Source organism: Amblyomma americanum, chromosome 3 (assembly GCF_052857255.1).
Source record: "Amblyomma americanum isolate KBUSLIRL-KWMA chromosome 3, ASM5285725v1, whole genome shotgun sequence".
In the NCBI taxonomy this organism is placed as follows: Eukaryota; Metazoa; Arthropoda; class Arachnida; order Ixodida; family Ixodidae; genus Amblyomma; species Amblyomma americanum.
Window position 1 is genome coordinate 41861651 of NC_135499.1, and position 17668 is coordinate 41879318.

The 17668-nt window shown below is 49.4% G+C and overlaps 1 protein-coding gene across 2 annotated transcripts in view; it reads left to right on the plus strand.

Moving 5' to 3' along the window:
* The first annotated feature begins 271 nt into the window (after positions 1–271).
* Positions 272–17668, plus strand: part of LOC144124547 (uncharacterized) — a 95941-nt gene continuing 78544 nt past the window's right edge. For both annotated transcript variants that reach the window (XM_077657288.1, XM_077657289.1), the window contains exon 1: positions 272–793. In XM_077657288.1, coding sequence (XP_077513414.1) covers positions 410–793 — 384 coding nt within the window. In that variant the 5' untranslated portion in view covers positions 272–409. The remainder of the gene's footprint in view (positions 794–17668) is intronic.

Below are 17668 nucleotides of genomic sequence, written 5' to 3' on the forward strand. Positions count from 1 at the left end.
TCCGGGCATCGTCTGCTCTATTATCGGTCCGCAGCGCCGCAGCAACGTAAGGTTTGTCCCTTTTTTTTTCGCTCTAATATTAGAGCACCACTTAGTAATTTTTGTATTTAGGTGTTAAATTACTTAATAGTGTTTTTTTTATTTCAGTGTAGTGCATTTCGAGGCGCTTGAGGACGCCCGAAATGTACGACTGCGGCTTAGGCTTCAGCACCAAAACTTGGCTAGCTAGGCAGACCCCCCCCCCCCCCCCACCCCCCCCCCCCCCCCCCCCTCAACTTCCCTTTGGTAACCTGGCAAGTTCTGTGTAGCGAGACCTGTGGTAACGAGCCTTGTGTGGTGCTGCGTGTGATGGTAAATCGGCCTGCGGAGCCAGCGAAGCTGTGCGTGTGGCCCACCACCCTGCGCACCGATGATTATAGACTTCCGTGCGCGTAGCATGAAATCCGAGCCGCCTGGCAGCGGTCGCCAGCCGAGTGGTCCCTTCTCGGGGGACATGTCAAAGGCGCTCACCAACGGAGACCGGCGACCGAGCGAGGCCGTCATTCGTCAGGTGAGCCTGGTGGCCGCTTTTCACGACCACATATCGTGCGCCAAGTCGGCCGAGCTGCTGGACGGGATGCCGTGCGAGACGGACCACCTGTACGCGCACTGCGGTGACGACGCGCCTGACGACTCCGAGCAGGACCGCCTGCGCGCCATCGTCGTGCTGCACACAGACCTGATACAGCACCAGCAGGAACTCATCGCTGACCGGGACCGGCAAATCGACGAGCTTCGCGCCCAGAGGGACGAGGTGAGCTCGGGCTTTTGAGCTCGGCAGAAGCCGCGGCGGTTGTGTTTTTGTGCGGACGCTCGCGCCACCTGTCGAGGGCGGCCCCAGGCACGCATGACGCCGCGCGCGCTGGCCGCCTCGCGGTCTGGCGGGTGGCGAGCTGCTCGGGAATGGTGCGGAGAGCAGAACACTTGTGTAGAATGCCCTTGATGCGTGCTGCCGCACACTGCGAAGGCGGCTGTCACAGCCGCGGCGACCAGCAAGGCAAGAAAATAAGGTGCAGTCCCGCGAGTATGGCTGCTCACGCTGACACCCAGCGTGTTTTGAACCAGGTATTATCGCCAGATGTCGCGTGTGCAGTCCGAAACCCATCCAGAGCACGCAGGCGTAGACGGGCTTTTGCCCTGTGTGCTAGCGGCTGCATTAGGGTGACTATCCGCGATTAAATTTGCCCTCGACTCCACGGTGCGTGGTCACTGACTTTTGCCTCCGCTATCGCGTTAGCAGTGCCTCTGCTTCCCACGTCTGCGCGTGTGCCCGCGATGGCGTTGAGCAGTGAAAAGCCGCGGGCCGTTTTTTGCCGCTTCGCGTTTTGTGCGCCGCCGCCCCTTTGACGCGGATCCAGTAAATCCGTGGTGTAGCAGCCGCGTTGCACGGAAGTTGGACGGATAGCTGGACAAAGCTGGCCAGTCAGTCTAGGCCTGTTATCAAACGCGCTGTTGCATAAGAACACTGCACGCGATTCCGGAAGCTTTCGTTGACGCAGAACATTGGCCTGCCCGTTTCCGAGCTGTAGACGCGCAGCGCGTTTTGTCTGTCTGTGAGGCTGTTTTAGTTTCGACCAGTGCCATGTTCTCCATGTCAGGGCATTTTTATTCCATCTCGTCATTGGCAGCACATCTATTTTAAGTGAGCTTTTTTTTCACGCTCAAAATGAGAGGTAGCTTCGATGACCGATTGGCACAGCACCGTGTCGTTTGTGGTGTGCTGCGGGCTCTAATCGCGATGCTGCAAGCCCCAGGAGGAGGGGCATATAGGGGGCCTTAAAATGGAACAGAAAAAAAAAACATCCCAAATATTTTCACGCGTCTGAGTTGCATTTTAGCAGCGGAAAGCTCAACAATAAAGATAGGACACTGCCGTTGTATAATGAAATACCGCTCGAATGAACTACTTAAATGTGTTTCAGTTGAGCGCGAACTTTGGTGCACTGAAACTTTCAGTTGAGAACATTTTCAACAGCATCGGTTTCAGTCACTTTCATGTTAGCACAGGAGCGGGTTCCAAGTTTCAGAGTCATAGGAACCTCCTTTACGTATTTAGCATAAACATTTAAAGGAAAGCCAGCAACAGGAACATTGTTGAAAGTGTATTTGTTAAAAAAGAAACGCTGCTAAAAGGAACTTTTCCAAAGAAATGTGCTCAAAATACAGTGCAATTTATTAGCATCTAATAACATACTCGTTTTCAAGTGAACAAATATGTGACTGTAAATGCAAAATATATGTGGGGTGAACAAGAACTGTAAAAATCGTAACAGGAAAAACAGGGTTGGGAATGGAAAAAACAACAGTGTAATATATAAGCAAATAAGAAAAGTTTACAAAAGAACATCAACGAAAAATAGAAGTAAAAATAAAGTAACAAATACACCATTACATGACTGTGCTAGTACAACCAAACGGGGTTGTTTGAAGTTCTTTTCCACATAATTTGATTTCATTGAGTAACTGTTCCAGAATGTTATACACACAAAGCTGGCTGTAAATTTGTTTTTGACTTAATGAACTGCTTGCAGTGCATTATATCAATTAGGCTTTAAATAACAAACTGGTTGCTGCTTATCATTTGGCCATGTCACTCCCATGAACAAAACAGTTTGCTGCAGTTGTGAACCTATGTAGCTTGCAAAACTTTGCTGTGCCATACTAGCATTGCAAAATGCCATGTCTTGCATGACTGTATACAGGTTGTTTCAAGTTACTTTAACCAAGGATAAAAAAAAAAGTGGTGCAACAGAGCTGGCTAAATCCTATTTTTTTCCGTGTGACGCCTCTCGTAATATTGTTAAATTTCGCTTAATTAGTTAATTAGATTATATTAGATAAGCAGAAATTTAATGCTACCTTTCGGGTCACGTGCATTTCCTTGAAGGTTCACTAAAGGGGATTCTGAGCTCGTCTTCTTACCGCGGGAACTCGATCTACTCGCTCCGGGAAACCTTAGTAACTTCGCATAGTTGTCCTGTGCGGCCGATTTCCATATTAAATCGAACTAAACGTCCCGGCTCCCGCTTTTTTGTTTGAACTGACCTCCCAGAATAGGAGGAGTCCACCAACGCGTGCAATGCCTTTCAGCCAGTCGCGTGGCGGCTATAATAATAATAATAATTGGTTTTTGGGGAAAGGAAATGGCGCAGTATGTCTCGCATATCGTTGGACACCTGAACCGCACCGTAAGGGAAGGGGGAAAGGAAGAAAGAGGTGCCGTAGTGGAGGGCTCCGGGATAATTTCTACCACCTGGGGATCTTTAACATGCACTGACATCGCACAGCACACGGGCGCCTTAGCGTTTTTCCTCCATAAAAATGCAGCCGCCGCGTAGACTGCATTTCGCTTTTATTTCGTATTTTAGGTTTCCGTGAATAAATATTTTCAGTCGCAGACAACATAGCCGAAAATTAGGCACACGGAAATAAAAATACGCGTGGACTCACCTTTTGCAGCTGCCACGCGACTGGCTGACAGGAACTCCATGCGTTGGTGGACACCTCCTACGCTCGGAGGTCAGTTAAAGAAAAAGTAAAGGCGGGAGCCGGGACGTTTAATGCGATTTAATAATAAAATCGGCCGCACAGGACAACAATTCGAGGTTTCTAAGAATGCTAGGAGCCTTTAGATCGAGTTGCCCGGTTAAAAATGCGAGCTCAGAATGCTCCTTAACTATACTGCACCTTTGAGGTTTAGAGGGCGTTGCGAAGCAACCGATCCAGTTTGTTTGTACCAGCGTATCTTCAGCGTAGTACTTTTTTCGAGCATTTAAAGAAAGCCCGCGAAATATGAAAAAAAAAAGAACCAACGTGATTGCACTGCTGCGCTACTGCATTGTAGTACTGCCATACGCGTCCTGGGTGAACGAACCGTGCGTGCTCTCGAAGTGAGCGGCCGACGCCGCTCTGAACCAATCCTCCTTGCTCTCAGCATAGCATTAGAAGTGCGTCAGCACATTCTTTCTGAACATGGAAAGCGTGCGCCGTGATTTGCGACAAGTGATAAGCAGGCCAATTCAAGTGGAGGCATAGATCGATTCAGACATCCCATAGACAAAAAAAAAAATTGGCAGTGGCTTAGCTCGGCTTTGCCAGGGTATACGTAGCGAGAGGTGCGTTTCCCTCGCTGAGCTTGTTGTGGTCACTGTATGTTTAGCACTGTATCTGCGTTTTTATGGAGGAAAAACGCTAAGGCGCCCGTGTGCTGTGCGATGTCAGAGCACGTTAAAGATCCCCAGGTGGTCGAAATTATTCCGGACCCCTCCACTACGGCACCTCTTCTTCCTTTCTTCTTTCACTCCCTCCTTTATCCCTTCCCTTACGGCGCGGTTCAGGTGTCCAACGATATATGAGACAGACACTGCGCGATTTCCTTTCCCCCAAAACCAATTATTATTATCTCGGCGGCTATGCGCCGTCTATTACGCTCGGCAGTCCGACATCTCCGTTCAGCAAAGCGTTCCTCTCTCTGCTCGGGCGTCTCCGCTGCTCCCTTCGCCTTCTTACGCTCATTCTCTCTTTGACGAGTAGCAAAGTGCCAGGCGACAATCTCAGGATGGGAAGAGTTAATCTTGTCTGTGCCGCCGTTTAGCAGTGGCTGGACTCTCCTCTGAATGCATGTCAAGGAGGAGGAGGAAAAGCTTTATATTTGATATTAAAATGTGTTATTAGCGGTCGCGGGCTGTCTTCTTCATCTTCCGATGAGTTATCGCAGCCCGTCTTAACAGGGTTGGGGCCCCTGGTCCAGGGCTCCACTGAGGTATGCCGCCAGGTAGGCTCTCCGCACCAATCCGCGCTGGACGGCCGGGTCCTCGCTGGAGAGCATCCCCTCCCACTGTTCCGCACTCGGGTTTTTGTTTATTGCAGCTAGATCCTTGTTTTTCTGACACACCCACGTTATGTGCATTAACGTGGGTTTTTCTCCACAAGACGGACATTTGCTGCTGTATTGCGTGGGATAGATTTTACTTAAGGTATTTAGATTGGGGAAAGCCCCCGTTTGTAGCAGCCTCCAGCCTACTGCATCTTGTTGGTGTAGGCTGTTATGGGGTGGCGGATATTTGAGTCGCGTTCCCCTGTGATAGTTTAGAATGTCTGAGTAGCTCAGGGGTACCGGGTCTGCTGCTGGGTTGTCGAGGTCAGTTTGAGTGGAGGCGCGGTTTGTGTGCTCTCGAGCAATCCTATCTGCCTCTACGTTCCCGGCGATGCCGGTGTGTCCTGGTACCCACATGATTACGTGTTGCAGTTGTTGTTCCTCGGTTTGCGGCATTTTGGCCGATTTAAGGATATGTAGAGCTTTCCGTCCTATTTTGCCATTCATGTAATTTCGGCATGCTGCTTTCGAGTCTGTTAATATTGTTAGAGACCTTCGGATACGGTAGCCCTCCGCCGCCGCCAGGGCGATGACAGCCTCTTCGGCTTCCTCGGCCGCACAGTCCTTGAATGCATGTCAAACGTTGTGATACAGACGCCCATTGCATCTACGCCTTTCATACGCAATGCTGCGCTTGCGATGCGCGGTTCGGGCGATAGAGCGGGCGCGCGGCGCACGTGCTGCTCCTCTCCGGTTTCCACATTAACGGCGCATGCGCACAACTTTCCTCTTCCAGCCACGGCGAAAGGCTTGACTGGTAGCCCAGTGTAGCTCTCGATAAAAAAAAATAGCGGTGGTTGAGCTCTGGTTAAACCTGGAGTGGCGCGATAGCTACATCTGGCTGAGTGGAACTGGCTCAGTCGAATTGCAGTCAGTCTTTCGCCGCTCCGTTTCGCTGGGTGTTCCTTCATCTTCGTCCCACTAGACATGGCGCATGCGCACAGCTGTTGCAGCTCGGTTTCGCCGGCGCGCCGCCGGAAGCAGCAGCTGCTCCGCACCACGTGACCAAGGGTGGCCACCCTGAAGGCTCGAAGAGGTGGCGTATTGTATAGCTATCGCTGCAAAATATGATGGGAAAGCAGCGAAGTCGCCTATTTCAAGGCAGTCCCCTCCTCATTTTATCATTTTGCAGGGTGTCCAACTGAGCGGCGCCCCCTCACTTGTGCACGGTCAGCGCTCACATTTCGTTCGTTCAAAACACGCTAGGGAGCGCTGGAATATGGCAGCGCACGTGCGCAGTCACGTGGTTTTTTTTTTTCGTATTTCGCAGGCTTTCCTTAACTGCCGGAAGAGGACCACGTATGATGTACGTTTCAACAAAAAAACAGGATTTGTTTCCTTAACCCCTTCTACAATTTAACGAAACGCACTTGACTGTGAATGTTAGGAAATTTGCATAATTATGCGGTTTTCACAGCGCAACACACAAAACAAGAACTGACACTGTTGTGCTGTGAAAACCACTTTTATGTGCCAACTTGCCCAGATCTTCGCCTTAACACATGTAATTTCATAATTACTCTGAGCTAATTAACAAACAGGAATTAAAAAATGATTTGCGGACCTCCACAGTGCGGGATACAACCGTTGGTTTCACCAAGCTGCGGTAAGTTATCACCTGTATGTCTAGCAGTATCGCCTGTCTGTCTGGAATAACAGTTTCAGATCATTTCAAATCAGAGCTTTCCACATAGTGTAAGACTGGCCTTCGGCTTTGGAATCTTCAAAGGCTGCCGCTTAACGAAGACGACGACGAGAAGCACGGAACGCTCCGAAGCTCGAGCGCCGAACGCTCGGTCCCTCGCCCGTACTCTGGACTGAACGCGGCCTCTGGTCTGTGCCTGGACGGTACCGCTGGTTCGCGACGCTGTGCTTTGGAAGACGTTTCTTATTACAATAGTATATTCAGGCTTCAAGGAAGCCAATTCGTTTGTTTTGCAACGAAACACGCCAATGGGCGATTTTTTTGCGCACATGTCCAAGGCTTCTTACAAACTCTCAAAATAGTTGGAAACTGCTAGTTGAGTTTGCCCCTTCAGGTGATGAGAGGAAACACCTTGTTGATGATGGAATCGGGCTTTCTTGATTACCCAGTGGGTCTAACTCGCAAACATTCACGCTACTGGAGGAAAGGAGAAGGCTAACTATTTATTTACAACATAAATAAAACAAGAAGAAAGCTATTCACATTACTAAACCGTTGATCAGACAAATTCAGCCCCCGTTCAACCCAGAGCGCTTGTTTTTAAACCCTCTGTCTCCGCCCTTAGCGGGGACAGCCACCAATAAGATTACAAGCGACTCACCTCATCAATCCATGGTCAGGGAAAGGAAATAAGGTTTCCGCCAACTAATCACAGATTGGGGAAAGGGTACTGATTAAACATTTGGGAAAGGAGGGGATGCAATCAAATACACAAACAGCACAAACGCGACCACCCTCTCCCACGGCACAGCGGTTACCACTTTCCTAACATTTGTTTTCTCTTTCGCACACGCGACAAACATATGCCGACGAGACGATCACTAAAGTAGTTTACAGAACATCGAAAGGGAAGAAGGCAGTCGTTACGGGAATAATGGGTTTCACGGTCACTCGGCTCCTATTCAGTCGTATCTCGGGCATTCGCGAAGCCTCGGCAACCCCTTGACAACGCACACATGTCAATAACTGTATAACAATAATTGGTTTTCGGGAAAGGAAATGACGCAGCATCTGTCTCATATATCGTTTGACACCTGAACCGCGCCGTAAGGGAAGGGCTAAAGGAGGGAGGGAAAGGAAGAATGAGTTGCTATAGTGGAGGGCTCCGGAATAATTTCGACCACCTGGGGATCTTTAAGGTGCACTGATATTGCACAGCACACGGGCACCCTAGCGTTTTTCCTCCATAATGCAGCCGCCGCGTTCGGGTTCGAATAATAATAATAATAATAATAATAATAATAATAATTGGTTTTGGGGGAAGGAAATGGCGCAGTATCTGTCTCATATATCGTTGGACACCTGAACCGCGCCGTAAGGGAAGGGATAAAGGAGGGAGTGAAAGAAGAAAGGGGTGCTGTAGTGGAAGGCTCCGGAATAATTTCGACCACCTGGGGATCTTTAACGTGCACTGACATCGCACAGCACACGGGCACCTTAGCGTTTTTCCTCCATAAAAACGCAGCCGCCGCGGTCGGGTTTGAATAATAATAATAATAATAATAATTGGTTTTGGGGGAAAGGAAATGGCGCAGTATCTGTCTCATATATCGTTGGACACCTGAACCGCTCCGTAAGGGAAGGGATAAAGGAGGGAGTGAAAGAAGAAAGGAAGAAAGGGGTGCCATAGTGGAAGGCTCCGGAATAATTTCGACCACCTGGGGATCTTTAACGTGCACTGACATCGCACAGCACACGGGCGCCTTAGCGTTTTTCCTCCATAAAAACGCAGCCGCCGCGGTCGGGTTCGAATAATAATAATAATAATTGTTTTTTTTTTTTGAGGGAAAGGAAATGGCGCAGTATCTGTCTCATATATCGTTGGACACCCGAACCGCGCCGTAATGGAAGGGATAAAGGATGGAGTGAAAGAAGAAAGGAATAAGAGGTGCCGTAGTGGAGGGCTCCGGAATAATTTCGACCACCTGGGGATCTTTAACGTGCTCTGACATCGCACAGCACACGGGCGCCTTAGCGTTTTTCCTCCATAAAAACGCTGCCGCCGCGGTCGGGTTCGAACCCGGGAACTCCGGATCAGTAGTCGAGCGCCCTAAGCACTGAGCCACCGCGGTGGGTCCGGGTTCGAACCCGAGAACTCCGGATCAGTAATCGAGCGCCCTAACCACTGAGCCACCGCGGCGGATCGGGTTCGAACCCGGGAGCTCCGGATCAGTAGCCGAGCGCCCTAACTAACCACTGAGCCACCGCGGCGGGTGAACAGCTGTATCTGGTTAGCGTTTTTCCCAGCGGGTTATGCCCGTGACGGCGCGGAGTAAACAAGGACGTCCGCCGCACGAAGTGGAGGCAGGGACGGGACGGGCCCCTTTGTTGGCGACTTCCGACCCCACTGCTGCGGCCTTCTTTGCGAACACGAGACCGACCAGTTCGCGGAAAGGCCAGCTAACTCCACATTGCTATAGTAAAATACAAATGAAAATGAGTTGTTTTTTTGGGGGGGGGAAGGAAATAACGCAGTAACTGCCTCACATGTCTCGGCGGACAGCCGAACCGCGCCGTAAGGGAAGGGATAGAGGAGGGAATGAAGGAAGAGGCGCCGTAGTGGAGGGCTCCAGAATAATTTCGACCACCTGGGGATCTTTAAGGTGCACTGGCATCGCACAGCACACGGGCGCCTTTGCTTTTCGCCTCCATCCAAAACGCGTCCGCCGTGGTCGGGTTCGAACCTGGGTACTCCGGATCAGTAGCCGAGCGCTCTTAACCACTGAGCCACCGTGGCGGGTACTGGGAACTGGGACCTCTCCCGAATGCGTGGCAATCCTGAGAAAAAAAGCTCCGCGTTCGCAATGCTCGTAACTTGAGTACAGAGCGCCCTCAAGGAGTCTGCACCAAGCTTTGGTTACATCTTTTCTTCAGAATGATGCGTAAGACAACGGATCGCCAAGTTGTGTTGTACAGCGCTCAATGAATAGCCAGAATAACTTAATTTTATGTTGTCTTTCGAGCTGTTCTAGTTTCGGTTTCAGCAGCCGACGATGCCTGTGGATCAAGGTAGGTAGGTAAAAACATTTTGGTGAACCAAGGGAAAGCGTTAGGGAAGGTTTGGTTGGCTTGGTCCTTAATCCCGGTTGGCGGCCATCAGTCCATGACTTCTGGTGACCATCTCCGCCCATTGCACCAGCCTCTTCTGTGAGGCCGGCTAAAGCTAGAGACCGCGATCTCCCATCCTTCTAGGTATGTGAGGTTCCAGCGAGATGGTGGCTGGAGTTCTCGGCACATGAAGAGTATGTGTTCGAAGTTAGCTTAGGTCATGTGAGGCGCAAAAAACTGCAACGTACGTACGCTCGTGTAAGGGCCGCGGCACGAAACTTGGCGGCGGATAACTTGAAAAAAAAAATGGTGTCCGCAAAGAGCGATTGCATTTTTCGCGCGAGACACGTTCTGTGCCATGACCACTGCGCCGCCGCGGTGGCTCAGCGGTTATGGCGCTCGGATGCTGACCCGAAAGACGCGGGTTCGATACCGGCTGCGGCGGTCAAATTTCGATGGAAGCGAAATTCTAGAGGTCCGTGTACTGTGCGATGTCAGTGCACGTTAAAGAACCCCAGGTGGTCGAAATTTCCGGAGTCATTCACTACGGCGTCCCACATAGCCTGAGTCGCTTTGGGACGTTAAACTCCCGTAAACAAAGCCAGAACTGAGCCTGCGACAAGTGGTACTACCGTGCCGACAACGCGTCGTTTCGTTCATACTCCCCGCGAACCGTTGTCACACTGAGGCCTCAGCAATGCCTCAGCGCTACTTACTCGTCGCATATGCTGGGCTTGCCACCAGAAGTGATGTAAACCCTAGCGTGATTCGATGCAGGGGAAGGTGCTTTGCTCCTTGTCTTAAAGAGCCCTGTTCCTGTTATCACTTTAGCCAACAACACAATGACCGCACATGATTTCCTCCACCCCTTCGGTAGCTACAGGCGAATGGAAGTGAGCCGCGTGTCCACTACTCACCCGCCTCGGTCCACAGAGGCCTGCGTAACAGCGGAACCAAGAAATTCCCCGGTACCCTGAAGTACCGCGATTTTGAGCGCAGCTCTTCTGGCTGCACCTTTTAGTCGGATGTAAGTCTGCAGTGAAGCCCCGCCCGCACTCAGAACCGCCGCACAGAATTCCCCCACTACAGAAGGTTGTCCATTTTTAAAACTTTTCTTGTTACCTGAACAAGACGCTAATCACAGGAGAAAAAAAAACTGAACTCTAGTATTTTGATACCTGGCTTGCTTTCTAGGGTCAAGCATTAATTAGTTGATTTCGCTTATTTATTGTACTCCTAAAATGCCCCTAGCAGGGATATTACGCGAGGGGAATACAGTGCAATACAAAGTATTAATACGGTTTAGAGCCGAATATTAAAAAAGAACGGTGCTAGTGTGGAGTATGTTCGAGCAAAAAAAAAAAGAATGCAGGTGCGCAGGTGGATAAGCGAGTTTAGCGTGACTGGTACAACACGTTGTGTTACTGTTGCGATTGACCAGCGGAGTATAATACAGGACACCACGGACCGTGGCGGCCCGCTGTTTCCAACGTGCCTCCCTTATCGCGGTCTGGATGCCGCGCTTACATAGCCGCCTCTGGGCGTCGTGGTTCTGTCCCTGCATCGCACATTTTAATGCGATAGCATCAGGAGGGCCATTGAGACGAAAACTGTCCGTCGGCGTCTGTCTCATTTATTCCCCTTGCTAGGTGGTGTTTCGCTTCTGCCCCTATCCACGTGTAGGATGACTCAGCAAAAACTAAAATCGCTAAGAAAATGACTCAGTCTACAGCACGCTACGTGCAAATATACAGCCTCTCGAAGAACTGGCTGCAAAAAAAAAATTGGCGGTGGTTAAGCTCTAGTTAAACCTGGAGTGACGAGACAGCTACAGCTGGCCGAGTGGAACTGGCTCAATTGAATTGCAGAGTCAGTCTTTCGCTGCTCCGTTTCGCTGGGTGTTTGTGGAGGGAAGGACTGCAGGTTAGATTACCGCACGTTAAACGGAAGAAATAAATAGACCAGGCGGCATGTGGAAAAAAAAAAGAAAACTCTAATGTAAGCCTTGAGAGGAAAGGATTCCCTAACACATGAACAGGAAAGGAAACAAAGACAACACTCGCGGAAGACAAAGGAGAGCTTGAGGAAAAAAAAAAAGGAAAGGTTCACTCAGCGTTCGACGTGTGAGCCCGGTAGATGGTGCGTCGGGCGAGGTGGTGTAGCGGGGCGTCGGCGCAGTCTATGGGCTCCGGTAATGCCCTGACGGAGGCGTAGGGTGGATGGCAGTCTCCACGGTAGCTCTCAACGCTGCCGCAGGAATCCGCCACACCTGTGGAACACAGGCGCGGCCCCCAGGTCAGGTAGTCCTGGTTAAGCAGCGGTGGCGACGGAGGCTGCCCGTGTTCAGAGGCTGCCGGACAGGAAGGGAACAGCGGCGCCTGGGTCCGGTGGCTCAGGCTCTCGACGACGGCTGTCGAGGTCTGGTAGCCCGGATGTCTGCGGCTGAGACCCAAGCCTGCAAACTCAGGCTGCCAGCAGATTCCAACACGTTCGTCGCCGACCGCGTTCCACCTGTTCTCTCCCGCACGCTCTCTTCGCTACGTTCCACTTCCGCTTTTTCTTCTGCGTCCGCGGCCTCGTGCGTCTTCTCTCACCGCAGTGTGGCGCTAGCTGCTTACAGCGATCCTTCATCTTCGTCCCACTTGACACGGCGCATGCGCGCAGCTGTGGCAGCTCGGTTTCGCCGGCGCGCCGCGCCGCCGGCAGCAGCAGCTGTTCCGCACCACGTGGCTGGTCACGTGACCAACCACGTGATCAGCCGCGCCGCCGGCAGCTGCTCCGCACCATGTGGCCAACCACGTGTCAGCATGGCGGCGCAGCCGCGGGGTAGCGGTGCAGCCACTAGGGTGCCTCGATGCCAGCGCCAGGCACCGGGTGGAGGCAACTTAAGCGACGCCGCCATATTGAATCATAACTGGCCTCTCCCATGTACCGCAAAATGCTCGACTGGTAGCCCAGTGTAGCTCTCGCTGCAAAAGGCCGTTCAAGTCAAGCACTTTGAAGCCTATGAGAGCATGAACAGCGCCGTTAAAAACGCTAGCGCCGCTGATCTCGTGTGATTCAATATGGCAGCGCCGTTGAGGTTGTTTCCACCCCGGCTGCGCTGGCATCGAGGTACCCTAGGCAGCCACAGGGTGGCGGCGCCGCCACCGCCATGCTGAAGGCTCGAAATGCTACCGTAATGGCGGTGGTTTAGCTGGTTGACCAACCACATGACCAGCCACTGCGCCGCGCTGCCGGCAGCTGCTCCGCACCATGTGACCAACCATGTGACAGCGTGGCGGCGCAGCCACGACGTGGCAGCACAGCCACAGGGTAGCAGCGCAGCCACAGGGTGGCGGCGCCACTGCGCTGAAGGCTCGAAATGCTACCGTAATGTAGCTGTTGCTACAAAATAAGCAATTTTAGATGGGCATGCACAATGAGCTAGCATAAGCATCCTCTCTGCGGGCAACGAATGCGCATGTGCAGAACGCAATGTATCTCACCGCGTCTTGCGGGCATGTGCACGCTACGGGCACGTTCCGGGATGCGTTGACAAGATGGTGGCGCCCTGCTCGCCCGCTTTGGAGTAGATTTTGTCTCCACATAATTTTTCGACGTGATAGCTCGCTCTATTGGTAGTGGTTTGCTTTAACACGACTGCGTTAAGGGCTCCATGTCGCAGAAAAGCCGGTGTCGTCGGCCGTGAGCGAAAAATCTCAGAAGCATCAATAAGTACAACCGAGTAGGAAATTGGTGGAGTTGTGGAATCGAACTGGGGCCTCTGGAGTGCGAGATCCTAACCACTCTGCCACGCCAGCTCGATGGTTTGGAATGAACAAAAGCAAGTCTAGTGAATATGTTGTTGTCTTAGAAGGGTGCTTTTCGTTACTTGCTGTGCTGTTTGGGTGCCCACAGAGATTTGTGAGACAGGCATCATTTCATTTCCTTAAAACCAATTTTATTTTCATTTTCCTTGCCTTCCACTAAGATATGTTTCCACAAGATATATGTCCACCAAGATATGTTTCCTTTCCTTAAATGCCTTGGGTGTAGAACCCGGTGTCTACCAAGATATGTTTCCTTTCTTGTTGGGTCTTGATGTTTCGTTCTGTGGATTCCTTGCAATGCTGCAGCATCCTGCTCCTAAAAACGAAGCTTAAGCATCCTCCAATTTTTCATTTCTTTCACCGGCACTGGCACTGGCATGTTGAGGTATAAGCGACAACTAGCCCCTGCCTCTAAATGGAGTGTTGAAGCAAAAGCTTCATAATGATTTTGTGGTGCTTGCGGTTTTGACCTTCAAGTGAGCCAGAGGTCCTTGACCTTCAAGTGAGCCAGAGGTCCCACCTCGCTGTTGGGGTGTCCATCATCCACCAGTTACTAGGCCAATTCCTTTCCTCAAAACCGGTTCGGGTGTCCACCGATATATGTGAGACACTTACTGTGCCATTTCCTTTCTTCAAAACCAATTTTAAAAACCAATCTTCAATTTTCTTCAAAAGCAAAGGAAAGGCGCATAACTGGCCCTCTGGGACAGTGGTCACTTCAGTCCTGCTTTAAGCTATGCTTTAAGCTTAAGCTACGTGGGGTGCTTTAAGCTATGTGGGGGCGGTAGTGACAGATGTGTGCTGCATGCGTTGGCATTCACAATGTTGTAGCAGAAAGGCGAACTGAAGCTATAGATGGTCAGTATTCTTTGTGTACATTGGGGTTGATGTTAATTGTTGAGAATGCTCTGACTCAGATGATTTTGGGGAAAGGAAGGTGCAAAACTGGCTCCCTGGGTCAGTGGATTCCTCAATTGTGCTTTGTGGTATGTGGGCTCTGACAACCTTGTGGCAGACAGGCGCCACTGCAGCAATGAGCCACAGCGTTCATTGGTGACCAACCTCTTGCGATCAACCATTAGTTTAACCGCCACCTGGCAGGGTGGCTGCATTGGCTATCCAGTGTTGGGAACAGAACGCACTCAAGGCCAAGCCGTGTCTACGTACCCAATACAGCACAGCTTTCGCTCTCTAGTTTCAGCAGTAGTTGAACCGCAGCAAATTTTGTTTTGAACGACTGCATTACGCCAGCAGCCTTGCTCTTCTGCTCCCGGCCATGGCGGCAGGACTTCAGTGGAGGTTAAATTCAGAAATGCCCTTTTGCTGTGCGCGCCACATGCACGCTAAAGAACCCCAGGCGGTCAGTATTATTCCGGTGTCCTCCACTACGGCATTCCTCATCGCTCATGTGTCGCTAGGGGAGTTAAACCACACAATTTGCAATTAAATTTTTTTCGCGATTTCTAGGGAGCTTAAATTAGTCTTGTGTGAAGAAGTTTACCTTCACTCTCCCCATAGGTGAGTAGGGAAACATTTACAAATGTTGAATTGCTATGTATGGTGGGTGACTGGTGCCATAGGCAGAGCACCAAATTGCACGGGAACATTAAATTCCTCCTTATTATCCTATGAAAGGATAGAGGACACCAAAGAAAATGCCTTACACATCTGAGCTCTAAGCCACTTCTGCTGTATCCCAGAGGCATAAAATATAGTTGCCTATGCGACTTGTTTTGCAGTTCTTTTAGTCACTTAAGTATGCCTGCAGCACCAAATTTAAAGCAGGAACAATTTAGCTGCGCAAGCGATCTTTTTTTGCCAGGCTCAGCCCAAATCTCCTAAAACTAAATACCTTCAGTGAAACATCTGCATCCCACTAGTTTGTGAACGCAGAGCAGATTTTTGTGCTGAAAAAGTGTTCATGTCTATAAAAAGAAAATGTTGTAAGTTTTTAATACCATTTTGTAATTGCTGTGTAAAACAATCGTATGTTACATGTGACAAAAATAAAATTGTGATTTTTAAATTTTGTTCCATGCTTCTTCCTAAAACAAAAATCACATATGGCATGAAAAGAGCTATGCACCTCAGTGGCATAAGTTGTTACAGGTATGGGCATGTGATGAGCAGGGGTAGACTTATGGGTCGCTCTTGGAGGGGCCAGTTTTAAGGGGAATCTCATTTGGACCGCATATTTTTGAGGCCTTTCTTATCTAAAAATAGGGTTCAGCATGGTTTTCCTAAGTAAAGTTTCTTGCATGAGGAATTGTTGCCTCCCCACAGCTGTATAGACCTGCCCACTGGGGCCCAGTTTGTGTCAACAGAGGCAATTTTGGCATTTGTGGGCATCAGCAGCACCTTTTAGCCCAGATCAGTTCCACCTTCTAGCATGTGTGAATTGCGACGAAGACTGTCCAGGTTATTCTTGTTCCTGTTTTGTGTGGGAAAAGAAAGGCACTGAAATTGAGAGAAAATGTTTAGTTTTCCTAAGTATATGCACAGGCACATGTCACAGTCAAAACATGTGTTGAAATGTCTGGAATAATAAGGTGGCCTGGGAGTCTCACTTTTATTGGGACGTTTGGTAGTATGCCTTTAATGCTAAGAGAATAAGAATGGGTTGTTGGGCAGTTATTCTCAATTAAGCTGTGAAAACCAGGTAGCCAGCATTCCTCAAGAAGGCATAGCATCTTGCTTGCACTCACTGATGAGGCAGAAACTTCGAGGGTGAAGAAGGGGGTGGAATTCGAATTGAGAACAATGCAGTGAAGTATGGAAAGTAAAATTATGGGGTAACGGTAAAGGGTATAAAGAGATCCTAATGGGTTAGGGAACAAATAGGAGTTCAGGATATGCTAGCTGAGATCAAGGAAATGTGCACAGCGGGTAATGTGGAGAACAGATAACTGATGATTCATTACACTAAAGGAATGTATTGCAGGACAAGACATGCGTATCAGAGAGTTAGGTGGGCGGATAAGATCAGGAAGATTGCAGGGATAAGGTGGCCACATCTAGAGCAGGAGGACATGGTTAACAGGTGGTATATTGGAGAGGTCATCTTGAAATGGATGGAGTTCGGCTAATGATGTGACTTCAGATGCTTCCAAGGATGAAAGTTCTATGCCTAGAAAAAACATGCTCCCTTCAGCTAGCTTTACTTGTTAGCAAGGGACACTCTGGGAAGCAGATGACTGCAAGCATCATCATTTTAATGGCACAAATATAACATGTTTCATAAACTAGCCAAATTTGACATTTAAAAGGCAACTGCATAGCTTCTAGAAATCAACGAGCTTAAAGAGGTTGAATGTATGAAGCTTGAATTTAAAGCATGCGAAGTCATTTCGGGCTAGCATTTGAAATGCTGATGTAACCGCTATCGAAAATCCCGACGACCATCAAGCTTCGTAGCGCGCAGCGCCAAGCGGAGGTGCATCACACCATCAGCGAAGGTACCAGTACATTTCCAATGCATAAACGCTTGCTTTCAAGTAAAAAAATGCAATGCCATCAAAGGCAAAGGCCGCCGGCCATTGTTTGGCGGCATCCAACGAGGCACGGCAGTGTGCGGTCGACAACAGCAGAAATTTGAAATCTTACTTTCCGTGACCTCACACCAAGCTTCTCTGCACTCCTTTGGTGTTTTGAGGAGAAGTCCAAAATTGAATCGTGGATTACGTCACTATTTTAAATGCTAGCACCAAAACTCTTGGCATGATAATTGCCTACAGCCAAAATAGATTCGAATCCTTGAATAGCGCTTAAGTTAGAGGTTATATATACACCAAGGTACTTGTATGCAGATACTGAAGATAGTTGTGTTCCATTAAATAAAAGAATTCGTGTGGGTTTATCTTTTTTGTGACATACATTTGCAGTGATGGTTTCAAGTTAATAGACATCACCCATTTATTGCGCCAGTAACCATTCCTATTCAAGTTGTAACACAACGCAGTCATTCGGACAGTGAATGACCCTGTACAAAACACGTAGTCATCTGCAAACAGACGAATGTTAGAAGCAGTGCAACATGAAATGTAATAAAAAAAAACAATGTACAATGCGTTCTCTTGATAACTTACCATTGATTGCTACCCTTTGATTTCTGAAATTTAAATATTCCTTTATCCAATAAATAATTTTCTTATCAGTGTTATTTTTGCAGCAGAAGAGAATGGGGAACAA